The 23240-nt window shown below is 42.6% G+C and overlaps 1 protein-coding gene across 7 annotated transcripts in view; it reads left to right on the forward strand.

Moving 5' to 3' along the window:
• LOC138282365 (uncharacterized) overlaps nt 1-20574 on the forward strand; it is a 50109-nt gene extending 29535 nt beyond the window's left edge. For 2 of the 7 annotated variants that reach the window (XM_069219796.1, XM_069219795.1), the window contains exons 2-11: nt 6599-6764; nt 7151-7535; nt 8546-8611; nt 12883-13034; nt 13276-13320; nt 13417-13485; nt 13804-13869; nt 14302-14390; nt 14574-14682; nt 15533-20574. In XM_069219796.1, coding sequence (XP_069075897.1) covers nt 6717-6764; nt 7151-7535; nt 8546-8611; nt 12883-13034; nt 13276-13320; nt 13417-13485; nt 13804-13869; nt 14302-14390; nt 14574-14682; nt 15533-15763 — 1260 coding nt within the window. In that variant the 5' untranslated portion in view covers nt 6599-6716 and the 3' untranslated portion in view covers nt 15764-20574. The other 5 variants (XR_011200936.1, XM_069219798.1, XM_069219797.1 and 2 more) reach the window with 5 other exon arrangements.
• Nucleotides 20575-23240: the final 2666 nt, after the last annotated feature.

Raw genomic sequence — 23240 nt, forward strand, 5'->3', positions numbered from 1 at the left:
TTTTATATAGAAATATATATTTTCTTAGTTTATTTTACGAACGACAGGTTCAAGATTTACAAACAATACTTTAAATTAAAGGTATTTCACTCGGGTATCTTTGGAACTTTGAATAATCACAATAGCATGTACAGTTTTGGAAAAAATGGCAATAAGTTATTTTTAAAGTGGACACTGCAAAAATCAACGGTTCCTGGGGGAGGTAAGTAATTGTTAAGTTCACAGGTAAGTAACACACTTACCGGGTTCAATGTTGGGTCCAAGGTAGACCACCGTTGGGGGTTCAAGGCAACCTCATACTTACCACACAAGCAGCTCAGGGCCGGTCAGGTGCAGAGGTCAAAGTGTTGCCCAAAACACACAGGCTTCAATGGAAATAGGGGTACCACCGAAGGTACCTGTGGCGCCTGTAGACAAGGCGTCGGACGGATCCGGAGATCGGCGTCGTTCTTCGACATCTGCTGACGCCATGTCGACGCTGAGGATTGAGGAGAGGCTGCACTCGAGGAGGCTTGCTCTCCGCCTCCTTGAAGAACAGGAGTACCAGAGACAGAACCTGGAGGAAGGAGAGATTGAGGACTCTCATGAGGGTCTCCATGGGCTGGACACTGCTAGTGGCCTAGATACTTCCCCAGAGTGGACTTGTCATCTCCTGGGGAGTATACAGAAGAGGCGGCCACTTTTCATGCTGTTATCAGGAAGGCAGCTAACTTCTTGGATCTTCCTTTGCCGGTGACTGAAGCCAAGCAGAATTTGTTGACAGAGGTGTTGCACCCGGCCTCTACATCGGCAGAACCACTTTTGCCGTTCAATGAGGCGCTGCTGGAACCTGTTTTGGAAGTCTGGAAGAAGCCGGTGTCTTCTTCATCTGTCAATAGATCTGTGGCTAGGAGGTATCGGGCTGCACCGGCTGACCCTGGTGTTCTTACCAGACATCTAACACCGGAAAGCTTGGTGGTCCAGGCTTCCTGCTCGGCAAGGTCTGCTCCTGGTTCTTTTCCAACTGTGCCCTCGGATAGAGACTCCAAGAAGATGGACATGGCATCCAAAAAGGTGTTCTCGTCATGTAGCATGGGATTAAAGTCCACCAATGCTACATGTATTTTAGGGAGGTACATTTATGCTCTGATGGACGAAATTGCATCTACGCATACGAAGGTCCCTCAGGGGCTATTGAATCTGGTATTGGACGCTCAAGCAGCTGCAACTCAGGTTATCCAATCTGGGTTGGATACAACTGACTCTATGGCTAGAGCAATGGGCACTGCTGTAGTTACGAGGAGGCAGGCTCGCTTCGTAACTCAGGATTTTCCTCGGATGTACAGTCGACCCTACTGGACCTTCCTTTTGATGGGGACAAGCTCTTTGGTGCCAAGGCGGATTCGGCCTTGGAGAGGTTCAAGGAGAGCAAGGCCACGGCCAAGTCGCTGGGCTTGCAAGCCACTTCTTCTGCCTCCTCCAGATTGTTTAGGAGGTTTTGAGGATTTGGGCGTGGCTCCTCCTCCTCCTCCTTTCGAGGGAAATTCCAGCAGCCTACATCTGCTCTCTCCTATAGATCTTTTAGAGGGAGGGTTAGGGTCCGTACCAGGGGAGCCTCTCAGCAGCACTCTGCCTCTTCCTCTTCCTTTGGAGGGGTGCAGCAGGGGAAGCAGCCTTAGGCTTCCACCAATTCCCACTCACTCCTCTCCTGTAGGGGGGAGGTTACTGTATTTTCTCCACAAGTGGGAGGTCATCACATCAGACTCCTGGATTACCAGCATTGTGAGAAAAGGCTACACCCTTCCTTTTCGGGAGTTTCCGCCCCCCCATCCCGCCCTGCCCATCTTATTGTTCAGAAGAACACCTCCTGTTGTTAGAACAGGAGGTTCAAGTCCTCCTTTCAAAGGGCGCGGTGGAGTTGGTTCCAGAGCAGGAAAGGGGTCAAGGTTGTTACTCAAGGTACTTCCTGATTCCCAAGAAGCATGGTCGGTTGAGACCAATCCTGGACCTGAGGATCTTGAATTGGTTCCTCAAACAGGAAAAGTTCAAGATGCTGACCCTAGCTTAGGTGCTTTTGGCATTGAACAATGGAGATTGGATGGTGTCTGTCGACTTGCAGGATGCTTACTTTCATATACCGATACTCAAGTCGCACAGGAAGTATCTCCGGTTTGTGGTGGGGTCACAACACTATCAGTTTGCGGTCCTCCAATTTGGTCTTACTTCAGCACCTCGAGTCTTCACGAAGGTGATGTCGGTGGTTGCGGCAGAGCTTAGAAGGAAGGGGATAGCAGTATTCCCTTACCTGGACGACTGGTTGATCAAAGCAAAGTCCCCGTAGCTCGTGTTGCATCATCTGCAGTCGACAACCCAGTTGTTATTCGACCTGGGCTTTTTGGTGAACGTGCCCAAATCTCACCTAGAGCCCTCTCAGCGCCTCCTGTTCATAGGGGCAGTACTGGATACAACATTGAATCGAGCCTTTCCTCCACCTCAGCGGATTCAAGACATTCAGGCGTTGGTTCCAATGTTTCAAAGTGGAGTCCTCAAGGTCGTACGTCAGCTCGGTCTGTTTGCCTCCTGCATACTGTTGGTCAAGCATGCTCGCTGGCACATGAGGGCTCTTCAGTGGTGTCTCCGGAGGCAGTGGTCTCAACACAAAGGGGATCTCGAAGGTTCGGTAAAGATCTCCAGAGATGCTGCGACGGATTTGAAGTGGTGGATTGCGGGCGACAATCTTTCCCGAGGAAGGCCGTTCATGCAACCTCCACCAGTGACCACGGTAATAACGGATGCTTCCACTCTAGGGTGGGGAGCTCATCTGGGGGACCTGGAGATCAAAGGGCTTTGGTCTCCAGTGGAACAGATGTTTCATATCAATCTGTTGGAGTTACGGGCTGTACGTCTGGCTCTCAAGGCCTTCATCCTATCCCTTCGCGGTCAGTCGGTTCAGGTCCTGACGGACAATACTATGGCGATGTGGTATATAAACAAACAGGGAGGGGTAGGGTCGTACCTTTTCTGCAGGGAAGCTCTTCGGCTATGGTCCTGGGCAAAGGACCATCAGATTTGCTTGGTAGCAAATCATCTGGCCGGAGTCTTGAACGTACGTGCGGACAGTCTCAGTCGCCATTTCTCGGCCGACCACGAGTGGCGTCTCCATCCAGATCAAGTCCTTCTAATCTTCCAGATGTGGGGGTTTCCTCGGATAGATCTGTTTGCCACCCGGGAGAACTTGCACTGCCCGTTATTCTGCAGCCTCCAGTATCCGGTACAAGGAATGTTGGGGTACGCGTTTCAGATGACCTGGTGCAACTAGTTGCTTTACTCGTTTCCCCCCATACCCTTGATTCCTCGATTATTGAGGAAAATACGCCAAGACCGGGCCCAAGTAATCTTAATTGCTCCGGATTGGCCAAGGAGGGTGTGGTATTCTGACCATCTCCAACTCTCACTGTGTCCTCCGCTCCGTCTCACTCTCAGGGCAGACCTCCTCTCGCAGTCACAGGGGCAGGTTTTACACCCCAACCTCCAGAGCCTGCACCTTCATGCCTGGAGATTGAACGGGGCAACCAGAGTTCCTTTTCTCTCCCGCCTGAGGTATTGGATGTTATCTTATCGGCCAGGCGACACTCCACTAAATCTATCTACGATAATAGGTGGTCTAAATTTGTGGTATGGTGCGGAGAGAGGCAGATTGATCCCTTACGTGCTCATTTGTCGGATGTTTTATCTTTTGCTTTTGTCTTTAGCACAGAGGGGTTGTGCAGTGGCTACTGTTAAGGGTTACGTGTCTGCCTTGTCAGCCTTTCTTTGTCTTCCAGACCAGCCTTCTTTATTTAAATCTACAATAGTACTTAGATTCTTGAAGGGCCTTATGAATAAATTTCCTCCAAATCCTTTCGTTATGCCTGAATGGGATTTGTCCTTGGTTCTAACTTTCCTTATGGGGTCCCCTTTTGAGCCTATGCCTTCTTGCCCCATAAGATTGTTAGTTCTTAAAACAGTTTTCCTGGTTGCTATTACATCTGCAAGGAGAGTGAGTGAGTTGCAGGCTCTATCGGTAAAACCCCCTTATACATCTTTTTATGGGGATAAGGTGGTGTTGAGGACCAAGGCTGCTTTCCTTCCGAAGGTTGTTTCACCCTTTCATTTGGCCCAGACAATTACTCTATCCACGTTTTATCCTCCGCCTCATCCGTCAAAGGAAGAAGAGAGACTACACCGCTTGGACCAAAAGAGGGCGTTAAGCTTTTATATAGACAGGACAAAGGATTTCAGGCTGTAGGATCAGCTTTTCATCGGATACGTGGAAAGAGGAGAGGAAAGGCAGTCCACAAGAGAACACTCTCCAGGTGGGTTGTTGTTTGCATTAAAATGTGTTATTCTTTGGCAAAGAGTCGGCGTCCTCGGCCTTGGCTAGGGGTGTTCCTGTGGTCGACATCTGCAAGGCCGCAACTTGGTCGTCCCTTCACACTTTTGCGAAGCATTACTGCTTGGACTCTGAGGTCAGAAGGGACGGCCATTTTGCACGGTCAGTGCTGCAGGATTTCTTGGTTTGACCATTCAGGCACCCACCACCGAGTGCGGTACTGCTTTGGGACTCTATTCATTAGGTGAGGAATCCACAGGCAGTTGTCTCCATCAGAAGAACGAGTTACTTTCCTTCGTTAACGACTTTTCTGGTGGATATATTAGCTACCTGTGGATTTCTCACCGTCCCACCCGCCTCCCCGTTGCCTGTTTGGTCTAACCAAGTAATTCTTGAGTGTGCTCCTCTTGGTTTTGAGGATTGGTATATATTTTGTATGTATGTTTATATGTATATATATATATGGTAGGTTGAATTCTCATAATGATGTGTTTGTTTAGAATGTCATTAAATATTACTATTGTTCTTTCATCTCAATGGCCTATTATTCTCAGGCACGTAAAAAATGTTGGTACTGACGTCGGCACGTCGGCGAGGACGTCTTATTGCCTGTATGACATCAGACGGCGTTGCGTGGGCAACTGTGACGTCCTCTTCGACGTGCAGAAGCTAGGAAGAACATTTCCGTCGAGTGCTGGTGCAATGGGAGTATTCATTAGGTGAGGAATCCACAGGTAGCTAATGTATCCACCAGAAAAGTCGTTACCGAAGGTAAGTAACTCGTTCTTTTGCACTGTGTCCACTTTTAAAATAGCTTCTTGCCATTTTGGTCAAAACTGTACATGCTATTGTGATTATTCAAAGTTCCTAGAATACCTGAGTGAAATACATTTCATTTGAAGTATTACTTGTAAATCTTGAACCTGTGGCTCTTAAAATAAAGTAAGAAAATATATATTTCTATATAAAAACCTATTGTCCTGGAGTAAGTCTTTGAGTGTGTGTTCCTCATTTATTGCCTGTGTGTGTACAACAATTGCTTAACACTACCCTCTGATAGGCCTACTGCTTGACCACACTACCACAAAATAGAGCATTAGAATTATCTCTTTTTACCACTATCTTAATTCTAAGTGGAACCCTTGGACTCTGTGCACGCTATTTTTTACTTTGAAATAGTATATACAGAGCCAACTTCCTACAGTAAGTATTTGTTAACTATATAGATAAACATCTTCATTTATATTGTCGCGAGAGCTGAGTTAATACTTACCGAACGTTTGCCATTGCGAAGATAGTTATGTTTAGAAATGTATTTTATTATTACCTACATAAACTAAGTGAGACCTCGATATCAAAAGAATTGTCTGCATGTCTTTAAAATCTTAATCCTATTTCACAAGGTGTTAGGAGATTAACAGCAGGTCAAATAAAAATACTGTCCATGCCCTTGCTATCTTGTACATCCGGTGGACAAACTAGCAGGAGCATTCACGGGCAGTGCAGTTTAAAAAAAAAAAAACTGTCCGTAACACAGTGAATAATAGCACCCTCTTGGTCTGCAGAGTTATAATCAATAAGAGAGAAGATCCCTTATAGGAATAACTTACGATGTGATGTGAGTTAAGTTGCTCCTATAGCTCCCTTCCTTTAGTAGTTATTTCAAACATCAGATAGCAAGTACAAACAGATTAGCAACTTGTTGAAGTAAGAGTCAAAGCCATCTGATTATGATAGTATTTTTGCTCATTTGTATCTAAAACACAAATATTTCAAAAATTGCCCGTAGTTGAAAGTGATTATGACTCTCATACTAATTGGATAATGTCTTTAAATGAGGCTTTAAAATCTGTTATCTATATAACCACTTCATGCGCCATTTTTTAGTTTGCTTTTGATTTGACAGTGTTTAATGTAAATTTATAACTCATTATGTTACGAAAAAAATTTATAGGTAAATTCTGAATTATCAAGACTACTGGAAATAGAAAGATCTTTTAGTGTAGCATATCACCCGCAGACTAATGGATTAGACGAGCTCACAAATGCCAACATAAAGAGGTAAAGCTAATAAAAAATGTTTTTTGGGTATTATGGCATCTTTCCAAAACTTTTTTTTAATTCTAAGTAAAACCAGAAAAAATCTGAAACTTTCTTTATTAATTTTAAAATTTAAATCGTAAACACTTGATTATAAATGGTCAAGCAAAATAGTTTATTGTACACACATATATTTATCTTTTACAGCACATTATCCAAATATGTCAACAAGCATCAAAACGACTGGGACTTGTATTTGGATCATGCTTTGTTTGCTTTGCGGTCGAAGCCACATACAACAACAAAAGTATCTCCATTTAAGCTCATGTATGGCCCGGAAGCAAGATTTCCAGTTGAGGTTGCAGAGGATCTGGTATGAAAAAATAAATGTGTATTATTTTAAAACCAGTTATTTCTTTCAATTCATTACCTCCCTGTGCATCTTTCGACTGTACATTAGTTTATTTATTTAGTAGTTGGTTTATCCGAAGAATCACTAGTAGCCAGTGTTGGTGTTCTGATAACTATATGGTTTACTTTTGCTCCGTCACCTTTGTTGTACCTAACATCTACTTTTTTAAATACCAGATTTAATGTTACAAATCTGTTTGAGAGAAATGTAAGGTGAAATAGTGATTTGCTTTTCATGATTTTCCTTGTGCCACCTGCACTTCAAATATTTCATTTGAACTTCAAAATCCTTGACTCTTAGTGATTTTTGACACGATTAATAATTAGCCTTTTATGTTTTCTTCATAGCTTGATTTTACCCTACCGACTGAGTCAGACTATGTCGAAATAATGGATGAAATGGAGAGTAAAAGAGCAGAGTTGCAGATTCAGACCAAGATCAATATTGATATTGCTCAGGAGAAGCAAAAAGAGAAATATGAAAAGAGGGTGTCAAAGCGATACAAGCCATGCACCTTTGCAAAAGGACAGTTGGTGCTCCTAAAAAACAGCAGGAGGACTACAAGGAAAGGTGGCGTTTTGGAGCCAAAATTTACTGGGCCATACATAATCACAGAAATTAATGAAAAGAGAGTTAAATTGGCCAATGCCAGTAACGTTCCCTTAGCTAGAACGTTCAATATTGACATGTTGAGGACTTACAAGTCGAGCACCGTCATCAATACTCCTGAGGGTATGTTTATTTTTTTATTTTTATTTTTTTAATATGTAAGACAAATGTATGTTAGGGTATTTTTAAAGATCACAACCTAGTGAATATGGCCCGTATTAGGTTTAAAAACAAAAGTTTTAGTGTGAGAAAAAGGATCAGAAGTTTAGCTGGAGAAAGGGTATGTTTTAGAAGGACAATATATATATTTTTTATGAATCGTCCGAATTTAGGGGTTCATTACGAGGATGACATGCTGAAATTCCGCCCACCTCCCAGGAAGTGATGAGACTGCAGGTGACCAGGCGGTCTTCAGACTAGGCATATTTAGAGTTTCACACTGGGAGGACAAAGAGAAAGCAAGTCTTATGCCCATCATACCAATGGTAAGGTGGCTTCACAACTGATGCTGCAATGGTCAAGCACGCAGGGTGCATAAGCATCCTTAAAATCATCATTTTCTGGACAGGAGACCGGCCACATTCTGACGGTAGACAGGGGGACCACTGCAATGCTCAAGCCATGCACATGTTCAGTGGAGCGGCCACCCCGCCCAACATACTTCACTGCCATCTTCTTCATGACGGTAGAAACCGCCATGTAAAGGCTGTAGGTGACAGTGGAATGATCCGCATTTCGTTGACTAAGTCAGCACTGCCACGGCTGTTCATGGCACAGACTGAAGTGAGTTTTTTAAACCAGCTTGACGGCGTTGCCCGGGCAGGTCCGCCCACAAAAGTTCCAATGTGGCCATTTGTACTGCCTCATTAAAGGCAATTTGGTGGACAACATGAGCGTTGTGGTCCGCGGACCCCCATGGCTCGTAATGAGGCCCAAAGTTTGATTCGATAAGGGTGAAAGTGGTTCGGATTAATTCTGGCCATACGATCCACATTTCAGAAATGTAAAAAAACAAGCTTGGTAATGTAACTTATAATGTGGGTTGATGTGTTATTAATCTATTTTGGATGTATAATGCCGTCAATACTTTGTTGAAAACATTTTGTACTGGTGTAACATTTAATCTTTTACAGAAAGCGTTAGCATTAGAGAATCTACAGCTTCTGTCACAGATGAATCCCCTTCAGTGGATATGCCAGGTACTGCATGAAATTTAAATTGTGTAGAGTGCATAGTGAGTTTTCAAATGCTCGTTAGCATACAGATGGCAATAAGAAAATTCTCTTATACATATTGACAACAGTGTGTGAAGGGTTTTGTCACAAGCAGCTTTGTTTGAATTTTTATTTTCATTTGTTTTAATGACATCTTTTAAATTCCAACTGTCAACAAAAGATGGCGTATTTATTGTATTCAATGATGTAAATGTCAATCATAGGTTTACTTCATTAATAAGTACTTATAGGATTAACACATATTTAATTGAATGGTGTGGACAGCAAGATGGCCAGCTAGATGCTACAGTAGAAGCTACTACCATTTAAAACATAAACACAGATTGATCCACACTCATGTTATGTTCTCTTCCCCCCCTACATACAGACATATGCTGCACGTACCAAGATACTACCCTGCAGAGTCATTGATGACGAATAGAGGTCAGTACTGTGGATGGCATGGATGTCAGACACAGCCGCATGAGTGCTTGATAGACTGCCTGCAGCTGCCCATGCTAATACTTTGCCTCCCTGCCAGACGAACCTGTTGTCCATACAGGATTGTCTAAGTGGATGTGGAAACAAGGGTGCATCTTGCTTTTTTTTTTTTTTTAATTACATCCCTCCAGGCGTGTAGCAGGCAGACTATTAGGGGAGGGGCAGTGGGGTTCACAGTGGCGTACCCAGGTTAGGCTCGGGAAGAAGCACTGTAGACATGCTGTGATGAAGGGTCGGCAACCTTTGCCTACGTAGGGGACTCTACAGAGAACGGGATATGTGTACCCTCTAGCACACTTCATAAAACTGTTATAAACAGTTATATTACCTAAAAAGACACCGATCCCACAACGCTATGAACCGTAGGGCAAAATGGGTTAGACGAGCGGACGGTGGCGTCTGCGATGTGGCGTGCTCACCCCAGGTGTCTGGGTATTTAAACAAGGTATTTAATTATGCTCAACAGCTGACAGACAGCTCATCCCAGAGAAGGAGGACTGATTGAAGGATGGCGTAAAGTCCATCTCTTGCACCCTGGCCTGCCCTAAGTGATTGTGTACCTTGGCCCTGCAGTGAGCAAAAATGGTACTGTCAACTGCTCATAGGCTGCTGGCAATACTGATCTTGGTGACTTGACACAGTAATATGCTGCGCAGAGACTGAATGAGTAAACAGTGTTTTGCTACCATTACTTCTTCCTCTTTTAAGAAACTTACTGAGCCAGCAGAGAATATGTTGGTATGAAAGACTCCTATATACTGTTAAAATATGTGAAAAGGGGGAATTGGAAGTATTGAATGATGTCCGTGGATGACCACTAACAGCAGGCAGTACTACTGTTTACCTCAGCACAGTTTATTGAGGGACTGTGACTGAACCCCACATTTAAGGTTATGAATGCATGGACCGCCCTCACAGGGCAGTCCCTGGATTGCGTTTTATTAAAATGCTCACAAGCGCCTAGTAGACACGCAGTGTGACATAAGCTTGATGGTGTGGGAGCACTCTGTTTTACTGTGCACCTTTCAGAAAATTGCCTACAGCTTTATCCGTTTGAGTGTGCTTATGGTGTTTGCCATGCCCAATTGGAACTAATATCATTGGGGAGACCCCTCAGAAGTCTATAGTAAAAATGCTGAACCATAAGACAATGCAACTGCTAAAGGCCACCAAAATTAACAACTGTACTCATACAACAGTGACAGAAACCATGGACATTCAGACAAGCATCAACCATGAATCTACCTCGACACAAGTGACCCAGTGCCCTGCAATGTCATGGACGCAAACAAAGGTAACTTTTCTGAGCTGGCAACAAAGATTTGGCTGATAAACCTTCAGTAGACCCACCGTTGTAAATTGCCAGACAGGGTGACCATAGTGGAGAATATTGGCAACCTACAAGTTTAAGATTCCTATGTAAGAATGAAGATGATTATTTATCTTTTTGTGTGGTTTCCAGAGAAGGCAGAGGGACAGTCTGTAGAAACCATCATGGAGGAATGGTTTATGCCTGTCATGCCTATACAAGTAATCTCCAACTTTTTCACAATTGACATAGAACGTCGACCCATGTCCACCGTATGCGGTCCACCGCCCAGCCACACACAATTTTTGCTCATTTTTTCAATTATAGGGACTGTGGCAAGATCCTGCACCTTATCTATGCAAACGTAGAGGCAAAGCTAATTGTAGTTTTTCTCAATCATACTCCTAGTGCACTTAATTTGTGAAAAAGTCTTTATTGAAACGAAATATGCAGGCTTTGAAGTTCAGATGCTTCCTTAGGTTCCCTGAGGAATGCCGATTTGTGCATGAGGAGAAAGTTAATTTTATCTTTTGTGCTGGCGATGGAGTTGGTTAAATGTTGGTGTTGGCTACTGTTGAGGGACCTTTACCGACTATTAGACTGTTTAGTTCTACATACTGGCAGGGGCAGAAGGGACTATGGGGGTTATTACAACTTTGGAGGAGGTGTTAATCCGTCCCAAATGTGACGGATATACCACCAGACGTATTACAAGTTCCATAGGATATAATGGACTCGTAATACGGCTGGTGGTATATCCATCACTTTACCGTCACTTTTGGGACGGATTAACACCTCCTCCAAAGTTGTAATAACCCCCTATGTGCCTTAGGCCTTGTAGGATGAAATTAAATGCTTGGGCCTTGTGGCAACTGCAACATAATGTCATCTAGCAAATGTTTGACAATCCTGTCAGTGTAAAGTGTTGTTTTAACGGATTTTAATATCTACAGTATCGAAGTGTGGAGAGTTAAGCTTGTGACCATAGTTTTTATAGATTGGGCAACACAGCTTTACTGCCCAAAGGCAGGTGGGGTTGTTGGATGTTGTTATGGTTGGTTTTGTTATCAATGTACAGAGAACGCTTGCTGCTTGTGTGTATGTATGATATGGTGTCCGCAACAGTGGGACCTCACATGCTCTATGTTCTGGTGCGCTAGAGAGGGCACTTGACACTACTTCTTTTAACATGGACGGCATGTAGTGGATATGTAATATAAATTCATGACATGAAAATTGAGAGGCCTGACACAACTTGAGAAGCACCGCGGAGTTGAAGCTTGCATGACATGAGTTTAGTTGTCGTTTCACTTCCTTCAGTGGACACATTGTATGAGGGGCTGTAGAGGTAGTCCCTGGCCATGTTTGTTGGGTCAAATATTTAAACATTGTACTTCAGGATTCCATGCGGTGTACTAATTTTTGATGTCCCTGGCATAACACTCCAACATCAATGCTAGATTCCATACTCTGAGGGAAGATAGGTGATACTTTTTGTTAATTTTCAGACATGAAATGTCTCGAAATGTCTATGCCCCTAATCTTGTTTCCTGAGAATTCAATATTAAGGGCTTTTGACATCTGCTGCTTTTTTGTACAGCAGATATTGTTTTAGCGGTTGATTGTAATTGTGTTCTTGATTGTGTAAGCGACTGAGAATTTTCACACAAGCACAACCTGATGCTGCAGTTGTTGAATCTTTTTTCAAGAAAACAAACTGAGGTAACCATGAAGACAGACTCCAAGGTATAACCCTGTTGTACGACTATTACATGAAAATGTAACTTGGTTGATTTAGTGTTTTGTGTCAACTACTTGGCCCAACAATTAAAGGATATTTTTTTATCTTTCCGTATATTTCTCGGACTATAGCAGCGATTGATAAGTCAGTGTACCATGCAGTTCCGAGCAGGCGTCTGTAGGTAGGAATGTAGTTAGCAGATGGATCAGTCTACCAACACATGCATACACACAGCTTGTAAATGATACAATGTTATGAGTATTATTGAAAACAGACGGAAGGTGTGTGATTTCTTCAAATGTTGTGCAATCTTCCATCTTTTTTTTTTTCTATGGAATCAATACGTTTTTCTTGTACAGTTGTATGTCTGTCACGTAAAAGTCATTAGGAATTATGGAAATTAACATTTGCATAAAGATTTTCAGTCTTGATGTGAATTAAACTTTTCACCAAACTCAAAGTTTGATTGTCTTTCAAAAACAATTCATTGTTGAAATATTTTAAGTCTACAAGATCCTATTTTGCCTTATCATATCCAATCAAGAATAAACAACTTATTCGAAAAGTGCCTTTCCAATTGTCAAATTTGTTTTTATTATACTTTTTAAATTAGGTTTTGGTATTGAAAGTTTAGATTTATTATTTGCACAGAAAAAGTGTACATGTGTAAAACCTTAAAAGTAATTGTCACTGATTTCTCCACAGGTGGGAATGATCGTGGCTCATACACTCTACAGAAACTTCATGCAGTATGGGACAAACCGGCTATGGGTCGTTTGGAAGCCATAGTATCAAACATTAAATTATATGACACTTCTTTACAGTCACTGAAACCAACAGAATTGATTGTTGATGAGGTGTGTCTGATACCACAGCTGCTGTGCTCAAATCTAAAATTACTTGTTATCTTATGTACAATAATTTTTTTTTTATTTTTTATTTTTTTTATTTTTAGCCAACACTCATAAGTTCCACCTAAACATTGTACAGAAAATATCATACAAATCCTTTGTGCAAAAACAGTACATACTTATTTATTAAAAAAAATCATTAATGTTAATGTTTTTTAAAATGAAATTTTGTTTTGTCTTTTTCTAGATAATAGATGCTTATTTCGGGAAGCTATGTTTTGATAGAACAAATGTACGTATATTTACATATAAAATATGTCTTTCAATTTTCTTAAAGACCACATTTCTGTTACAATCTTTTCAATGCAATCTTTTACTTTCCCCTCAGTGTATTGCATTTTCAGCAACTGTGTCATCTGCTATTTTCATGGGCAACTATCGATCATCAGTTTTTCGGGTAACAAATTAAATATGATATCTGATTATTATTATTTTTTTACACTGTTAGGTTGTGTTGTCAGTAGTCAAATTGTTTTGTGTGTGAATGGCAAAGGGCACATTGTTAGAAGCTCAAGATTGTATACTACCACATCCGATACATTTCAATGTTAATCTAAAAAAACAATCTGTGTGTATGAGTTTTTTTTGTTTTTTTAAAAATGTTTTTCATAGTTGTATCAAAGCCATTTTCTACTTTTATATTCCTGCATCTGTTTGCCTCTGTAGTTTAGATATCAGGAAGAGTTATTTTTGACCTGATTCTATCCATGTGCAGGTACCATTTGAAGATAAGGAAACTGTTCTTTGTCCAACAAATACTGGCATCCATTGGCTCCTTTTGGTGAGCTGCTACAAATATTTTTTAAGTAAAAATAAGTTTTAAAGTTATTAAATTATGATATGTAAGTGCTTATAATGTTGCAAGAGGATGTAATATGTCCAATTAAATTGTTCATTTATATGTCCTATTGTCTTTTGAAATTTAGCACCATGAAGACATTTTCAACTTCCTAATTAAGAAATATGGTCAGAATAATTTGGAAATACTGAAAACATGATGTAAAAAGACCTAGACTAGTAGTGGCGGTGTACAAGCGTGTTATGCCAAATTCATTTTGATGTTTGTATTAGTTTGATCATTTGCCACACAAGAAATCATTTTGTTGTTTTTAAATACTTTTTGGAGTTATTCAAACATACTTTTCATAACATCCAATTAATAATATAAATGTATTGCTCTTGTTTTCCACACACTTGTATTTTGTTTCCACAGGTACTAAAACCCACCTCAAAGAAAATTCTGCTATACGATTCCATGGTGGGAAGTCTTCCGACCTACACCAACTTGTTGTTAAACTGGAGGTACTATTTAGAATAATAACAGTTACCTATTTAATGTGTTCAAATTTCAAAACGAACAATGGAGACAACAGTGAAGTCATCTTTTTATTGAAATATCATTTGTGACTATATTTTATAATACTTAGTATTTAATTGCTTCGGATGGTTAATATTTAATAATTATCTATTTGTATGCTTTTCAAGGGCTTTTCTTCAGGCTGTGAAGTATCCGGATTACAATCTATGGGAATTAACGGTTCAGTCAAGCCCAAAACAAATTGACAGCTACAATTGTGGTATTTTTTGCATGCTGGTAATGAGACTTTTATTCTAAATTGTGACATACATTTGTTTTACAATTGTTTGCAAAAAAAATTATACAGGGAGTTCTTTTGACAATTAAATATTTGCTATTACATCATAATAGCAACATATAGACTTTGCTTAAAAATATTACTGTGACATGTGTGTACAAGTAACTTAGAGCCTCATTACGAATTAAAAACGGTAGGGTCGCAGTAGCGTTAGGACTGCCGCAAATGTGGCAGGAACAATACTATTGTGGTGGTTTTGCTGCAGTCGTACAGCTAGTACCTACAGATCACAAGTTCTCTTAAGTGTGATGGTGGTCCTAATCCACTAGTGAAACAATGCCCTGGGGGTTAGTAGACCCTTTTCTCCTGGGGGATACATGTAACTGCTGGCAGAGACGCTGTTTAGGGGGCATGGGCAGTGCAGCGTCCCCATGGCCAGCCCTATCGAGATGTTCACTGTCTGCTTTACAGTGATCAGCGTGACAGGTGCTGGTGCACCCTAGGCACAGCAGCACTACCGCTGGCTCAATTATGAGCCTGCTTCAATGTTGTACACTGTTTCTTACTGGGCCAGCGTCAGAAAACAGTTTACGCACGCTAACCCAGCAGAAAAATGTTAATGGGTTACTCGGTAAGGAAGTCGCATTGGCAGCAACCTGATTGTCTGCAATTTGGCAGATGGAATAAGCCATCTTCAAAAGTCGTAATGAAACCCTTAGAATTATGTTATACAAAAAAATATAAATAAACATTTTTTGAAGCCTTTACAATTACAGTTTGTCATTTTAAAAAATGTAAATGATACTATTCTGTTATTTTTGAGAATAATTAATTCAACTATATTCCCAGTTTGCAGATTCATACCTGAGCCAACAGAGTGTAACAGTGATTTCCAACAATTGTAAAGATATGGATATTTATAGAAAGAACATTGCACTCGATTTGATAGAGTCATCAGGTTGGACTTTCACTATTTGTTTAATTTTGGATAAGTCTCCTGATGTGACAAGGGAAACCTTCAATCCTTTTGTTTGCAAATGGTATTTCTTACAACTGTGTTTTAAAATGTCATCACCATAAATAGTGTAATGTATTAACTGCGGACATGCTGACCATTATTTTTTTTTTTCCTTCGAAAAAAATAAATAGAATTTTTATTTATTTCTTAAAATATTTGCAACATTTTTAATATGGCACATGGGGGATGTAGTAACATACAAAATACCACAAAATAAAGGTTATTGCCTTAGCAACTAAGGGCCTCATTCTGATTTTGGCATTCCTAATATCAAAAGACTCTTGGTGGCATGGCGTGGCGTAGACCGCACTCCCGGAAGCATGACTGCCTGATTACGTCCCTGGTGGTACAACAACCCGTGGACTCCCACCACTGCCAGAATCATGGCTCATGATGGGTCGGAAAGGACGGAAATTTTTTCACCCAAAGTGGTTCCCATGGCAGCACTGACGTGCTGATCAAGAGTTCACTTCCCACAGCCTTTATATGGCAGTTTCACTGCCATGTAATGGATGGAGCAAATACAATGATTGTGGGCCACAGGGCAGCCCCTGCACTCCCAGTAACCATCGGCATAGGCAATGTGGGTGTCCCCATGCCAGCAAGTTGTGCGATGGCATTGTCCTTCGCTCCATTAAGAGAGCCCTTGACCAATGCCGCCGCTCTGTTTACACCTGGCTGAACATTAGAAACCTGCAAAAAAGAGTTTTCTAAAAGTCCACCCAGTGGAACTTATGTATGTTGCCCATTGATAGATTGGTGTATTTATTTCAAAGACCTTTGGCTCATTAAACTTTAACAAGACACTAGATATATACACAGAAACGTATAGTGCTGGAGTTTGCTTGAACAATATTTCCAGTGTAGCATGATCCTGTGATGCTATTAGTCAGGATGAAAGATTAGAATTGTTTGACTCAATTTCCCTTATGGAATATTGTTATGAATGTCCTTTCCTAGGTAGAGAAGACGTGTAGCATGTAATGTCTATCAAAATTAATAGACATGTAATCTGTAAACGTGTTTTTTTTTTTTTATGACGAAATATGTTAGTGAATACGTCAATTAATGGAACTTTGAACCTCAGCAGTATATTGATCCTTTCGTAGCTGTTTCTAAAGTGATGACAATTATTGAATTTCTTCTATTGTGAAAATTGTTAAAATTAATTTTATTTAAATCTGTTCCCTTTGTTGTGATTCCAATTGAAATGTTATTAATAATCTTTCTAATTGTTGTTATTTTTAAAAAGATTCAGTCGATGAATTCTGTGGCACCTGCAGCGAGAAACGTAGCGAAAACGCGATGGTAAAACTCATTTTTTTTAGAAACAAACATGATAGTAATGACCCACAATTTATCAATGAAGACATCCTCCAAGTTTATTTGGAACCTAAAGAAACTAAGTGCATCCAATATAACATAGTATTGTAAAATGGGCATTCCCATATGTACAATGGTTCATACAATTAACTGAGTTTAATTAAATATATAGGAGCCCTATCAAATTCTTCAGGTTTAAGCATGCCAATAGAATAACTAGAGTACCAATAGTTAAAGAAATGTGATTAGTATATAGATATGAAAATGGCCCTTGTTGCTGTTACCCCCCAGGTTTTTACCTGATCTAGTTGGTGAATTTACTGAGAAGTGTGCTGGGACATTGCTATCCAGGCCAGAGCACCAGTGTTATTTCCATAAAAATGTACTATTGTTTCCAGTTGGCACACCCCTGGTACACAGATAAGTCTCTTGTAAAAGGTACCAATGGTACCAAGGGCTCTGTGACCAGGGAAGGCCCCTAAGTGCTGAAGCATGTGTTGTGACACCCTAATGGACCCCTCACCTAACACATGCACACTACCGTTGCAGATAGTGTGTGTTGGTGGGGATAAAAAGGCAAAGTCGACATGGCATCCCCCTCAGGATGCCATGCACCCAAAACACTGCCTGTGGCATAGATAAGTCACCCCTCTAGCAGGCCTTAAATCCCTAAGGCAGGGTGCACTGTACAACAGGTGACAGCATAGCTGCATGAACAATATGACCCTACAGTGTTTAAGTCCATTCTTAGACATTGTAATAAGTACAGTGCAGCCTTATTAATTATAGGGTCTGTGAGTTAGTGAAAACAAATTCCACAGTTCATAATGGCTACACTGAATACTGTTAAGTTTGGTATCAAACTTCTCCTAATAATAAACCCACACTGATGCCAGTTTTGGATTTATAAAACAAATGCACACAGAGGGCATCTTAGAGCTGCCCCCTGTATTTTACATAGTCCTTCAGTACAGGACTGACTGGTCTGTGCCAGCCTGCCCCTGAAAGACTAGTTTCTGACCCGCGGGAGTGAGACCCTTTGTGCTCTCTGTGGCCAGAAACCAAGACTTCACTGGGTAGAGGTTCTTCACACCTCCACCCTACAGGAATTGCAACACATAGCTGTGAGCCTCAAAAGCTCAGGCTTCGTGTTACAATGCCCCAGGGCATTCGAGCTAGAAGAGATGCCCAGCACACAGACAAAGCCCAACTTTGGGCGGCAAGTCCAGCGGGATACTAAAACTGAGGAGTCACCACCTTATCCAGGACCACCCTTAAGGTGTCCAGAGCTGAAGTGACCACCTCCTTGGAGATTCCTCTACCTTGGTTTTGAGGATCAGGGTGAATAGGGATAGGAATGTGCACCACTTCCCAAATGTAGTGGTCACCGGCAGGGTGTAGCCACCCTCGGGGACAGTAGCCATTGTCTACTGCCCTATAACCATAAAAACACACAAAATATTGTATTAAAGGGCTCCATGAACCCAGACAGTCTAATTACTCACGAACTCACAAGAAGGACTGCTTAGCGGAAACCCCTGCAGAGAAGGAAAGGAGACAACAACTGACTTTCCCCTAGCCCTACAGGCCTGTCTCCTGCTTCAAAGAACTTTCAGAAAAAAAGTGATGCATCATGCAGGTCCAGCGAACTCAGGAAAAACATCGAGGACTGCCTGCATCACAGAGGATCAATAACTCCAGTTAATAGCGGCCCTGTTTAAAGAACAGAAGAAGAAACCTCTTCTGAAGGACTCCCACCTCACTGCAGAAGCATCAATCATAACCACTCTGCACCCGACGCCTACGGACCACAGAGGACACCCAGGTGACGGGGAACAAGTCCCCACCCTGGGTTGACCTCTCTACCCCTCCACGACAACTCCTGCAGAGGGAATCCTGGGCCACCCCCAAGCGTAACTGCCATGGACAAAGATAACAGACAGCAAAGGCCCACTGCAACCTTAGCCACCAGGACTTGGAGAAATCAATACGTGGTGCAGCGTCAATCAACAGGTGGCCCCCATCCCTGTCTGACCAGTGGTGTGTCCTAGACACCCCATATCATCTCCTCCCCCCAGGACATGACCTGCAGCGCCTCACTGATCCCCGGGCTCCCCCCATAGACTTTCATTGGAAACATGATGTGCTGTTTGCAACATGCACCCGGGTGACCCAGAGCTGCTGAGGATGTGTGATTTGTGCCTACTTGAGGCCCCTCAAGTGGTCCTCTAATTCCCCCCACCCCCGGTCTGCCATCCAAGCCGCGGGTACTAATCTGCTTGCCGACTGAATCCTGAGTACCCCACATCCATAGGACCCAATGTTAAAATTGGTCAAATTTGACCTCTGCACCCGGCCGTCCCGTGTTGCTGTTGGTGGGTGTTTGTGGTTGACTTGAACCCCCAACGGTGGACTACCTATGAACCAGAGGCTGCAACTGTAAGTCAAGTACTTATCTCTAAAATTATACTTTATTTTATTACCCCAAGAACTGTTCTGAAAATGCAGTGTCCACTCTTAAAGTAGATATTCTCTGTTTTCTTAAAAACTGTTTGCTTGACTAAAGTGAAACAAAGTAACATTGATGTCTATGCTAAGTACTTAGTTGAAACAGTACTTAGTTCTTAACTCAGAGTTGTGGTTCTGGTAATAAGGCACCCTAAAGAATATTTGTGTATATAAAATCGTATTTGTTTTGAATTAAATCATTAAGGGGGTCATTCCTACTTTGGCGGGCGGCGGAGGCCGCCCGCCAAAGTACCCCCGCCAGAAGACCGCACTGCGGTCAAAAGACCACGGCGGTCATTCTGGCTTTCCCGCTGGGCTGGCGGGCGACCGCCAAAAGGCCGCCCGCCCGCCCAGCGGGAAAGCACCAGCAACGAGGATGCCGGCTCCGAATGGAGCCGGCGGAGTTGCTGGTGTGCGACGGGTGCAGTTGCACCCGTCGCGATTTTCAGTGTCTGCCAAGCAGACACTGAAAATCAATCTGGGGCTCTGTTAGGGGGCCCCTGCAGTGCCCTTGCCAGTGGTCGGAATCCCCATGGCGGCGCTGCTTGCAGCGCCGCCGTGGAGGATTCCCTGGGGCAGCGGGAAGCCGGCGGGAAACCGCCTGCTTCCCTTTTCTGACCGCGGCTTTTTTAATGCATATTGACTATAATGCCAAAATATTTATTTTTTCTCTTTTGCCAACAGATAATATGTGGTGAATGCTGGTGAGGGATCCATATAACATGCATTAACACAGATGGGGAAACGTTACTACAGCCAAACGGATTTCATTGTAGTAAATGTATTAGTTAATTCCTTTTTTGATGTTTTCCCAAATTGGGAATTAGTAGACAACTTCAAATGCAGCCCATTCCAATGACAGTTCATTCGTCAAGAAAACAGTGTGCTGCCACCATCACTGCCATAAATGGACACATCCCAAAGACTGTTGTGACATTTTCTTGATGAATATGCTAATGTTTATAAAATGTGTTGTGTTTCATAATGTTTTTGAAAAAAAAAATCATGTACATAGTCGGCATTAAACAGAATATTTACTCTGGTGATTAGCTAGTGTGTCTTCATTGCGATTGCATTTCCAGTTGCCTTTCTGTAGCCATACTGATTGCACCTTGGAAGATATTATGCTTTGGATGCTAAATACTAATCGTTTGCAAGATATTATGTTTCCCAAGTGTGAAGACATTGCACACAGTTAATTGAGATCTCACACGGAGCCAGGAAGGGTACCATCAACTCTTTGATTATGTTTATGCCTCTCCTCAATTTTTGAAGCAGGGAGTATGCATGTTAACAATTTATTGGTGGTCACGATATGCAAGTAAGACAACAGATGGGATGGGCGGCTTATGCCTCAGTTGGTAAGACATGCAGAGCATGAAATGGAGAAGTCAAGTTTGATGTCTAAATTAATGGTTGGCGTAGAAAACAAAACCAAACAGCAAAGACAGAGCAACTGTGCCCAACAAAGACTTCAGCGTCCCGCAGAGATCGGCATGGACAAGAACAAATTCCACAAGCGGCATCACCCGCCTAGGGTGAGTCATGGGTGACAGAATATTAGGAGGAGTGAGACTTTAAACTTGTGGGGAATAAACATTTTGAGCTCTGGTACCCTGTGAATCAATGTGTCCACGATCTTAAGTTCACAGCTGAGGAATGAGGCACATATTGTTAATGATTGTCTGCATTACAGTGGGATGGAGGTGGATGGAACCGAGGAGTGGTGCTTTTTCAATTTTTTTAAACGTGACAGATAATGGATGACATCTGGTCCCCTGGGACACTGTCTCCTTTTGGTGCTAGTCCGGTCTATGAAACCACACCATTGTACAAAAGGGGGAACAGTTATTTACTAAATGGCGTGAGGGATGGGTAAGAGTCTTTAACATGCTGGTATCTTGCAAGCCCTAACAAAAAGTTTTGCCATTGGCAAGGAACACATGGACCATTGCTTACCTTTACATATCAAAAAGGGGTGTCCCCACTGATCTCAAATGCCAAGTCCCCTCACTTGATCAGTGACCAGGTTGAAGTCAGTCCACCTGCATAGCACAAGTGGAGAAAGATCATGGAAGAGTTGTATGGTATGTGCAGAAATTACATGGTCTTGGTTGATTTTGGTGGCCCGCATGATAGCTTCTTTAGTAGTAGGAGAAGGAACTCTAGTCTGGATGTCAGGAAGTGAGTTGGGGAACCCATATATAGGTGACATATGGTGTGCTATATCGATGGCTGGGAGGGTGGACTCCTTATAGAAGCAGATTGTCTACAGGAGATCAGCTGTAAGGGGCACACGGTTGCTTCCTTATGCTCCGTTAAGCACACTTCTGATGCATAAAGTGTTCCGGCAGCTCTCTTTTTCATTATGCTTGGTTTGGAAATGTATCTTTTGATCCTCAAACGCTGCTACTCTGCACCACACCATCTGCTGGTCCTTGGAGTGAAAATCAACTGTTTGTTCAACATCATCCACCCACTCGCTATGCCTGAGATATCACACCAATTGTCCTGTTACAAGCCTTAAAGTATGCTTTAAGTGAACCTATTTCATAGCGGATGAACTGTCCAATCCAGAGTGGCACGCTTCTTCTCAGACAAAGCGACATTTAACTGTATCAGCACTAATGGTTACAGCCAGGGACAAGTGTTATCAAAAGTCTATTGAAGGCTGAACATGCTCCAGGGGTAAGACAGACTATCTCTGCTGCAGGGACCAAGCATGGATTCAAGTAGGGCCTGTGACACACCACCCCAGAAAAGAGGTGCAGTTGCCCACGAAAGGTCCAGTAGTGCATGTTATGCCGGGGCAGGTAGTAGGTTCTCTGCGGATCAACAGCTGTCCACGGTCCCACAGGTTTCAAGTTTTATAGACCCAGGGGCTGCTGTTCACAATGACGATCCTCAAATGTGGCAGAAAGCACAGGCAAGTGACTTGTGGTTACCCCTCTGCTAATGGATTGCGAGTACTCAAGTAATGGAAGGTAAGAGAAGACATGTCCATGGCTATTGACGATTTGTCAGTCCAATGAGATCAACCTGTACATGGGTCCAGGTGAGCGGAATAAGTGGGGCAGTCCTCCGCATACCACACCACCAGTGCAGCGTAAGCCACAGCCAACAAGCCATGCCATGTGCACCAGACAGTCTGCATACAGGTGCACAGCCTCAATGAGAGCAGGTGAGTGTCCCAGGATGCCTCCACAGGGAGAGCATAACGTCTGGAGGGATGCAGCAGGGTGGAGAGATATAGCAGCTGTCCATCCTGCAGTGATCCAGAAGGCAGTACCAGTGAAGCTTTTGCTCACCATGCAGTCACCATGGAGGTGGAGCAAGAATATATATGTTCACTCATGTGCAACCAGTCCTTCATGCCACCCACTAAGGCCAGTGGGGTAGATCGGGGGGGGGTGTCTCGACCAGTACACCTTAGTCTCAGCCCACACAGGCTGCAATCCACCAACTGTGTAGAAGTGAATTTGTTCCCCTGAAATGAAATTCACCCCCCCCCAACACACTACCAGTTCTCAAGAAGCAGGCGTAAAAGTACATGGGCACTACCGCAAAGGCAGTCAACAGACCTGTGCATCAAAGCCACTGTGACTCCACCTCAATCTCCGTGGCTTGAAACTCATTCCTATGGAAGTTGGCGGTCACACAACATCAGGCCACAATGCAGCAGTGATCTTGCAGCAAATATGGTCACGC

This window comes from Pleurodeles waltl, chromosome 2_2 (assembly GCF_031143425.1).
Source record: "Pleurodeles waltl isolate 20211129_DDA chromosome 2_2, aPleWal1.hap1.20221129, whole genome shotgun sequence".
In the NCBI taxonomy this organism is placed as follows: domain Eukaryota; kingdom Metazoa; phylum Chordata; class Amphibia; order Caudata; family Salamandridae; genus Pleurodeles; species Pleurodeles waltl.